General features: G+C 41.9%; 1 protein-coding gene across 1 annotated transcript; it reads left to right on the forward strand.

Moving 5' to 3' along the window:
- The first annotated feature begins 220 nt into the window (after positions 1-220).
- si:dkey-103i16.6 (uncharacterized protein LOC557125 homolog) lies at positions 221-9,864 on the forward strand. The gene is made up of 8 exons (XM_053319052.1): positions 221-311; positions 7,085-7,313; positions 7,422-7,571; positions 7,830-8,062; positions 8,658-8,758; positions 8,861-9,022; positions 9,114-9,326; positions 9,499-9,864. Exons 2-8 carry the CDS (start codon positions 7,093-7,095, stop codon positions 9,718-9,720), a joined length of 1,302 nt encoding a protein of 433 aa, XP_053175027.1. The 5' UTR covers positions 221-311; positions 7,085-7,092; the 3' UTR covers positions 9,721-9,864.
- Positions 9,865-9,921: the final 57 nt, after the last annotated feature.

The raw sequence follows: 9,921 nt of genomic DNA on the forward strand, positions 1-9,921 counted from the left end.
CGTTTTCCCGCCTATGTTCATACTGACTTCTTTAGTGTCCGGAAACAGTAGCAGAGTGACATCTCTGTCCTCCAACACCGTCACAGTGTGGGCTCCTTGCAGATAAAGTGTGTCTATTTCAGAGGGAGACACCTTTACTACAGCTGAAGCAGAGTGGACCTGACTGCAGCGACTCGACTACCAGCAAAGAGTTTACAGTAAGAAAGAAAAAGAAAAGAAAAGCTCAGTGAGTTTCGTTTCGGATGTAAAACAGTCTGCAGCCTGTCGTCGCCGTCTGCTCCACATTCAAAAGTTCCTCACTGGAAAGACAGGTAGCTAACAATGATGATGATGATGATGAGGATGATAGCCCTCTAATATCCAAAATTACATTATTGTTCTTACCAGAGTAGGTCTACAGATAGTGGACTTTCACCTTCTAACACCTTCTATCTCAAATACATTTTAAAGGCAGTTTTCATACATTTATTAATTCATTTTTTTTAAGCTGAAACTGTAATGAGTCCCTGTGCTGCTGCAGTCAAATTAAAAAAATGCAGCCCATCTGCAGCAGGCATTCAGCTTCTGTAACTAACAATCATATTCATTTCTGATTGATCTGGTGATTAGTTTCTCAATTAATCAATTAATTATTTGCTCCATAAAATGTCAAGACAGTGGTGAAACATGTTGGTCATGGTGACATCCTCAAATGTCTTGTTTTCTCCTTGCTAACAATAATAATAATAATAATAATAATGCATTTTATGTTAAGGTGCCTTTCATAGCAACAATATAAATCAGCTGACATTGATATGGAAGTTTAATTAATCAAAAGTATAATTTTACAAAGATAAATAAATAAATATGAATGTGACTACATAGTACAATGGATAAACAAGAATGTGATTAGATAGTGTGAGACAGAGTATGCTACTCAGAATAAGTGCGTTTCCGAGTGAGATTTAAAGGATGAGACAGTGTCAGAAGTGCGAACGTCTGGTGGGAGAGAGTTCTAAAGGCAGGGGGCATGGAGGTTAAGTTGGCAGATGGAGTAGAATCTTAACCCTCCTGTTGTGTTCCAGTCAAGGAAGGGAGGGAGGGAGGAAGGAAAGAAGAAGGAAGAAGGGAGGAAGGGAGGAAGGAAGGAAGGAAGGCAGGAAAGAAGGAGGAAGGAAGGAAGGAAGGAAAGGAGGGACTGAAAGGAGGGAGGGAAGGAAGGAAGGAAGAAGGGAGGAAGGTAGGAAAGGAGGAAGGAAGGAAGGGAGGAAGGTAGGAAAGGAAGAAGGGAGGAAGGAAGAAGGGAAGGAAAGGAGGAAGGAAAGGAGGAAGAAAGGAAGGAAGGAAGGAAAGGAGGAAGGAAGGAAGGAAGGAAAGTAGGAAGAAAGGAAGGAAGGAAAGGAGGAAGGAGGGACGGAAGGAAGGAAGGAAGGAAGAGTCAAAACAGATGGGTCAATTTGACCCGGGAGCATAACAGGAGGGTTAAAGTCAATGTGGGATTTGATAGGGAGCCAATGAAGTTGCTACAGGGCAGGAGTGATGTGTTCAATAGAGGGAGTTCTGGTTATGATACAAGTGGCTACATTCTGGACCAGTTGGAATTTATGAAGAGAAATCCGAGGAAGACCAAAGAGGAGAGAATTACAATAGTTCAGATGGGATGTAATCAGGGTGTTTTATAAGGATAGCAGTGCAGGTTGGTATAAGTGAGGGGCGGAGATGATTGATGTTGGGAAGATGGAAGTATGCAGACCGAGTAACATTATTGATGTGGGCTTCGAAGGATAAAGTGCTGGCCAGGATGACACCCGGCTCTTTACCTGAGGGGATGGAGGAACAGTGGAATTGTTGATGGACATGGAGAAAGTGTTGAGTGTTGCTAAGGTGGATCTGGTACCGATGAGGAGGACCTCAGTTTTGTCGCTGTTGAGTTTGAGAAAGTAGAGTGAGAACCATGATTTAATTTCCAGTAAGCAGCAGTCAGATAGATCTGTGGGTGGCAGAGTGGAAGTGGGCTTAGTGGAAAGATACGGCTGGGTATCGTCTGCGGAACAGTGAAATTGAATATGAAATTTCCTGAGAATGTGACCAAGAGGCAGAAGATAAATAATAAACAGGAGGGGGCTAAGGACAGAGCCCTGGGGAACACCACAGGAGACTGGAGAGGAGGCGGATCTCAGGTTCTTGATTTGAACAAACTGTGTGCGACCAGAGAGATATGATCTAAACCAAGCCAGAGGGATGTCAGTGATTCCAATAGAAGCTAATCTCTAATCAGGAGGATGTCATGAGAAACGGTGTCGAAGGCTGTGCTCATGTCGAGGAGAACCAGAATGGAGAGTAATCCAGAGTCAGATGCCATCAGGAGTTCATTGGTGATTTTCACTAGGGCTGTGTCAGTGCTGTGGAGGGAGAGATATACGGCAGGTTTGAGATAGGACGAAAGTTGTCCACATCCTAAACATATTCAGTTCATTGTCATAGGAGATTTTTTTTTTTTTAAAAAGAAGAAAATATTCATGTTTGAGAAGCTGGAAGTGCAGAATTTTGACATTTTTCTTGCTAGTAGTTGCTAAATAATTTAATTAATTGACAGTTAATCAACTAATCTATGCAGATCTATGTATGTATGTGAGATATCTCTGCCCTGGAGTTACAAAGACAAATGAGTGTAGATTAATTGTATTTGCTCATAAAACAGAGTTCATGGTTTGTTACTTCCACTGTGTGAAAGTCTCAACAGCTCTCAGGTTTGGTGAAAATAAAGATTTGTGGCCTTTTGCAAGCCCGCAAATTAATTTATACGAAATGAGTCAGTGCAGCCATCTTATATATGTTAGGCACAGTGTGTCCTGCACTGATTGTTTTTCCAAAATAGGCTGCTGGTTTTTTATCTGTAATGAAGAGCTGGTTCCAGCAGGTGACAGTGTAACCTAATATGTAGCAGCTCCTCTGTCACTGGATGCAAGTTGTCAGCTGTCAGAATTTATTCTGCCTTTGTAGTAAAGAAAAACCTGCTGGAAGTGGATTTAGTCTTTTCTAAAAAAAATAAGGATTTGTTCTCACACAGTTAAACATGCTGATTGATGCATCCTCAACATCATGATTTGTTTACAGTCAATTTTTTAAACATTTATTTTAAGAAAAATTAAAACTATTCTGTTTTCCAGGACCTTTTCTATTACCAACAAGACTTCATCAGATTAATCAATCAACAAAAAACGAATCAGCAGCTATTTTAATAATTGTTTATTATTTTTAAATTACACATATTATAATTTGCTTTTCAAATGTGAGAATTTGTTGTTTTTCTCTGTTTTATTTAATTCTAAATCATATAGCTTAAAGTTTTGGTTTTTCATGGTTTCCTTATATTTTTATGTAAGTGAACTGGCGGAATAATAATTTAAAAAAAAATGGTTAGTTGCTCTAGAGTATGGGTAGCATTTATCTCTAATTTTCAGTTGCTTGTTTTGAATGGCTTTATGTTTTCATTTCATTGTTTTGTGGTCCAGAGTGGCCCCGTGTCTTCAGTCAGGACAACCTGAAGTTTCAGCTCCTGTACTCTCAAAGAATCTGAATTGTGTCACATCTCATCACTGGTAGATTGGTGCTTAATTTAGGGCTGGTACGACCTCAGAGGGGTAACAGTACAAGAGTCATTAGTTAGCCATTGACCCAGTGGGCAAAATTAGCTCTCCACTGCTGTCCTTCCCCTCTGTGTGTGTGAACAAACAATATACTAACACAAATTAGGACTCTCTGCTTTGTGTCAACTGAGAGTCCAACAAAGATGCTACACAGAGTGATATGTCATTAGTGAGCAGGTGGAGAGAGAGAGAACATAGAGCTGTCGCCTCTCCAACTAAGTAATGAAGAAGTTTCCATGGTGACCAGGCGGCCTGTTGCTATCCCTAGTTCAGGGTGGTGGGGGGCAGCAGAGATCAAAGACGGCTGTTCTCAATTCTGCTGTAAGTGAAGGGTTAAATGCAGGGGGAGAGCCCCTCATTAAACTTAACCAAATGTCCTGTAAGACACAGCTGACCTGTCACTCCAGAGATGGCAGGTAGACATTTATTTAACATTCAGCTCAACAGAAGCAGAATAGTGTCCACAGGCTCACGCTGCGTAGGGTGAAGACGGTCTGATCATCTGTCTTGTTCTGATGTTAATATATTTCACCTCCTAATAAGGGGAAAACTGATTATTGAAAGAAATGTAATCAACAAGCTATTTATTTAAAAAAAAACAAAAAAAAAAAAAAACATTTTATAGATGTAGCTTCTCAAACAGGCCGATTTTCTGCTTGAATATATTTTGGTTTTGGACACAAACAATTGGAAAATTTGAAATGACATATTTAAAATGATTGTTAAAAATGACTGCAGTTTTAATCTAAAATAAATATTACTGTTACTAGTAGTCAAGCAGGCAAATCAGCCTTTATGATGCTCTGTGTCATGACCTTGAAGCCCTGACACTGAAAAAGTCCACCCTACACAAGTGTTTTTCACTGAAGCTGACTGTTTGACTGATTGACACAAACCTCATCACTCAGATATTTGCAACTGTTCAGGCGGGAAATGTCAGTAGTACACAGAACTCGCTAACTTTCCAGCATAGCTCGAAAGGGGTTTAATCAGCCTGAAAACACCAGTGCAACCCGTCATTCCATTAGTATTTATTGTCATGTTAATTAGTATATAGTTTTAAATGTATCTTTAAAAAATGAAGATGATTGGATATAAAAGTGTAGACGTGTACAGTTAGGTAAACACTGTATACCTGTGTGAGCTCAATCATAATAAACTGAAATGTGATACTTAAACATTAACGTATCTAATCTTGCATCTTTTCACTCTTTGCACATGTTGAAGATCATTTTAAACACCAGCTTGAATTTAAAACAGAATTAGCACAGGTTGTGGTATATGAAAGGAGACTGTATATCATCGAAGTTACCAGTTTGGAAGTAGTTATTTACAAAGTAGAAATGATCATCTGGTGTCCTCTGTAGCTTTTTGGTTTTCTACTTTGCTTCAACACTTGAGGCTAGAGTTTCTTCTGCTTTATCAACGAGCAGTAAATGTTGAGGAGATTCTGGTTTTGGTCATTTAAACATATCTGCTTGTTGTTTTTGCTTGCTGCTCTTTGGTAGTATTTGAGTTCTAGTCCCAGGCTCCTAAGTTGTAAAAGGATTATCCATTAGGCTGCCTTTTTTGATGGGGGGGGGGGGGGGGGGGGGGTATTGGGAGCACCGAGGTGTGCCCAGTGTTGTAGGACAGTCCTAACACACCCCTGGTGGTCCGGTACTGGGGCACACTGGGCTACACTGGGCTCGGCTTTTCGACTGAGGAGAGCTGCAAGAACGAGCCGTATGAAAGGCTGAGACAGGGGGGCTCTCAAATCCTTTTTAAGCCTTTTGTCATTTATACAGGGATTTATTTGCCATTAAAGATAAATAACTGCATTTGTGGCACAATTAGGCCTTTTATTAGATTTTTCAAAATTGCTTTAAAGACATTGAGGGGCCTTGTTATCTAATAAAATAACTGCACCTGTGCATGACACCTTTTGCACAATACCATCTTAACTTGTTTTAGTTTTTTGCTGAAGCATGCTGTATTTTGTCAGCATTGCCCTTTACTGCTGTGGTTGTTGACTGTGTGAAAATGTGCTGCTGCCTTCTGCACCACCATTTTCTTCCCGCCACACTGACTGTTGGTTTTGTCCAGATCAGCTCCCATATTTAAGCTGCAGCTCTCCTTTAACAGTGATCAACACTTTTTCCAATGACTCAAGTTTAATCTGGTAAATGTGTGCTATTTGGTGGGACCTAACTGTTGAGTCTGCACTACACCATCTGTGTGGGACCTTAATAACTGGGCTGGTGATTTATTGGCTATACTCAGCAGTGTCTTTTTGAGGGGAACCCAGATAAAAGACCCTCACCATCCTGCTGTTTTTAATAGTTCTTTAGGATGTGCAGGGGAGAGGAAAAAAAAGCAGTAGTAATATGGGAGCCCCAACCTTAAAGGAGGTTAAGAAGATTGAGTAACTGAAATGAAAACAGAGATTTTCAGGATTCCACAAGGCGAAACCTACATTTGTTTTAAGCTAGCTAATTTTCTTTAAATGTTAATGTAGCAATTTAAAAACGCTTAAAGGCCACAACCACCCATCACTTTCTGGCTATGTTTCTGCTCCGTAAGCCTTCAGTGACCCCTCTGCTCGCCTCCCGGCCCCTCTGGAGGGCGATAAGATGCTGCTGGAGAGAAACTCGTCTTATCTCCCTGCTGCCCCCTGAAGCAGTCGTGTTTTATGGGTTGTAGCTCTTTTGTTTCCTTGTTCGCTGCCTCTCCCTGATCACTCATACTCATTGCTCATGGAAGTTGTTTGAAGGCCTAGAATAGCTTTGGAAAAGAAGCCCCCCCCCCCCCCCCCTCTCTTCTCTTCTTCTTCTACTCCTCTGTTCCCTCTTTATTGAATCCTGCCTCCATATCATTTATCTCTGCACCCCCCGCTCTCTTTTTCCTCAGTCTTTTGGGGCCGTTAGGGGGCATCCTCTTTTCTCTCCCAGCTGGGTTTGTTGACACACAGTCAATCTACGGTTCCCTTTCACCTCTACCACCCCTCTTTTTAACTCTCACCCAACACCCCCCTCGGCTATACCCTCCGCTTTCCCTGAACAGTAAAGCTGCCACAGCTGTGAACTGTATTAGCATAGCTGCTGAGCAGCAAAGGGGGGGTTGCTAAATATATTGCAGCCATTACCTTTTGTTCAACAGTTGACAGTTTTAAAACATTTCAGCTTCTCTCTGTGCAGAGGGGCCGAACAGAAAGGATGCCACGATAATTTCAGTGTAACAGCTTTTTAAATATGGGTGGAGCGATAGGAGGAACGCAAATGAAAAGCTAATTACTGAAAGCAAGGCAATGACTAATTAGAGCAGCACAATGAAGAAATAAAGTTTTCAATTTTCAAATGTCATGTGGGCATATGTTGTTTTACATACAGACGAAATTAAGCTTGTATGACAACTCATGAACAGTGATGGATGTTTCATTTAGACTAAATGTCGTGTTTGTTTCTTGCCATCAACAGGTGTTGGAATGAATAGGTCCAGGTCCAGCTGGGATAAAAAAGCCCCTCAACCTCCAGTCACTCGGCTAACCCGCAGCTTCAGCTCCCAGACCAGGCACAGCGACCCTGCAGAGCCCCAAGATTCTGGGCCCAGCCCATATGGAAAGCAGCGCAAGAAGCAGACAGACTCGGCTCTGGCCCAGGACCTCAGCCAGATGAGTGTGAGTGGACAGGACGGTGTTCCTACAAGGTGAGGAAACGGTACAATATTCAATATGAAATCATTCTGGCTCTGCCTTTACATGTTGTTCATAGCAGAGAAATGTTTTCATGTGCCCTTTCTTGGCCTTCTCTCCAGCAAAGTAAAGAAAGGCCCTCAGCCTTCTGGGACCAGATCCCGGGGTGGTCTTGCCTCTGTGTCACGGCTGATCAAGCTTGGCCGCTGTAAGAACGTGGTGGTGGTGGCCGGAGCAGGGATCAGCACTGCCAGCGGCATACCAGACTTCAGGTTGGTCTCTGCCGCCCCCTCTTCATCTCTCCTGCTTTTATGATACGAGTCCTTGAATATTTCCATTGTGCTCTGTTCAGTTCCTTTTCTAAAACAAACTGTCCACCAACACACTCGCTCTGGTTTCCTTGGTTAAGTGTGTCTAAGGAGCTGTTAATTCCTCAATTCTTGAGAAGGACACTTATTGTTTGCTGCTCTTTAGTACACTTAAATGCTCAGAATGAACATGTAAAGATGATTGTACTTTCCCGTGTTCAGAACTCCAGGAACAGGTCTTTACGCCAACTTGGAGAAGTACAACATCCCTTACCCAGAAGCCATTTTTAACATCGACTACTTCTCCAACGACCCGCAGCCTTTCTTCTCTCTGGCCAAGGTGCTGTATCCTGGCAGCCACAGGCCCAACTACATACACTACTTCATCCGCATGCTTCATTACAAAGGCCTGCTCCTCCGAATGTACACGCAAAACATTGACGGACTGGAGAAAGGTGAGTGAAAAGTAAAAGTAAAAGAAAAATTAAACATCATTGCAGAAGAGACACATGCCAGAACATGCAGTGGGACATTCAGAACCTTGGACTAAAATAACAAAAACATGAAAGGACATTTGTTGAAGAATCAACTGAAATTTTACTTTTCACCACAATGCCAAAATGTCATACTGGGATGCTAGTTTTGCTTATTTTAGCCCCAAACAGTTTTACATAACTGCTGATGTGTTGTTCCACACCAGTGGGAAAAAAACACATATCTCCATATTTTGTAATTTCTAGGCCTTATATAAACAAAACAAAATCTTTCCACTTTTCATTTCATGAAAAGTTTATTTTTTTAATAAATGATTTTCATTTGACAACAATCCAGCATTCTTATGAACATTTAGTCCTTCTTTGCACCACCCAGGAGACATAACAAATGTATGTTCAGTGTTTCTCTTTTACACCACCAGTAGTTGTGCACTACACTTTCAGGTATTCAAATAGACTTTCAGTTATCCAACCAGTGACAGTCTGCTGTGATTGCTGAAGTGGATTACCCTGTTTGAATGTTGTGTTTGTAATGATTTTTATGAACCATCCTCAGTTTGTGGCATCCCAGATGCCAAACTTGTGGAAGCTCACGGTAGTTTTGCCACAGCTTCATGTCACCTGTGCTACACTACGTACCCTGCTGAGGAGGCTAAGGTAGGCTTAGTCCTGTGATCTGAAACCATTCAAATTTCAATACAGTGCCTCACTGCATTTGATGCCAGTATAATGCTTCCTTCATTGATGTTTGTTTCACAGCAAGCCATAATGAATGACAACGTCCCAATATGCACATTCTGCGCCGCAACAGTCAAACCCGACGTTGTGTTTTTTGGAGAGGACCTTCCCCAGAAGTACTTCCTCCACTCACAAGACTTCCCCAAAGCAGACCTGCTAATCATTATGGGCACGTCTTTACAGGTAAACAACACCATTTTCAATATGTCTTCATTATCTAAAATTGGCTTCTTGGGCAAGTAAATCTTAGGTTCAAAAATTCAATGTTTTATAGATTGAACCATTTGCCAGCCTGGTGAATACGGTGCGCTCCACTGTGCCACGTCTCCTCCTGAACCGATGTGCTGTGGGTCCGTTTGAGAAGGTCCCACTGCGGAGAGGAGACCACATGGAACTGGGTGACCTGAAGGTTACAGTTCGGAGATTTGCTGAAATGCTCGGTTGGAGCGACGAAATCGAAGAGCTAATGAGGAGTCAGGAAACAGTGGTGCGTTCCATCTTCATCTCTAAGTTATCTAAAGACTCTTCTGACGTTCTTTAATTGCTGAGTTTTTTAAAGACTTTTTAAAAATGTAAACTTTGTAAAACTGAAAGGTAGATGACACAGCTTAAAAGGCTCTGTTGAGAGGACTGACTATAGTAATAATTTTCCTTTGCAGAGCATCCCTACATCAGTAAGCAGCTCTCCATCAGTGAGTGGACAGACGCCTGGCCAGAACACATCAAACAGCCTGATGAGCAGAGGAGCATCACAGCCTCTAGGCAGGATGGAGACATCCAGGTCCAGACCAGGAGCTCAAAGAGCAGCCAGCAGCGGCAGCGAGGAGACGGACTCTGAGACAGACAACAAGAGCACTGCATCATCCAGCCCAAGCAACTGACCCTGCATGTTTTATAAGATAAGACACTGGAAAGGTTTGAGACGGTTTCCTCTCTCCCTTGTTCTCCTGTATTCTGTACACAATGTTTTATCTAATGGAGGTCAGTGTGTGCATTTATTCATTGGCACAGTGTGAAATGTTCATATGTACAAATTTTAAAAAATCATATCAAAGGCGGTTTGTCGAGTTCAACAAGCATAT

The sequence above is a fragment of the Scomber japonicus genome, chromosome 5, assembly GCF_027409825.1.
Source record: "Scomber japonicus isolate fScoJap1 chromosome 5, fScoJap1.pri, whole genome shotgun sequence".
Lineage (NCBI taxonomy): Eukaryota > Metazoa > Chordata > Actinopteri > Scombriformes > Scombridae > Scomber > Scomber japonicus.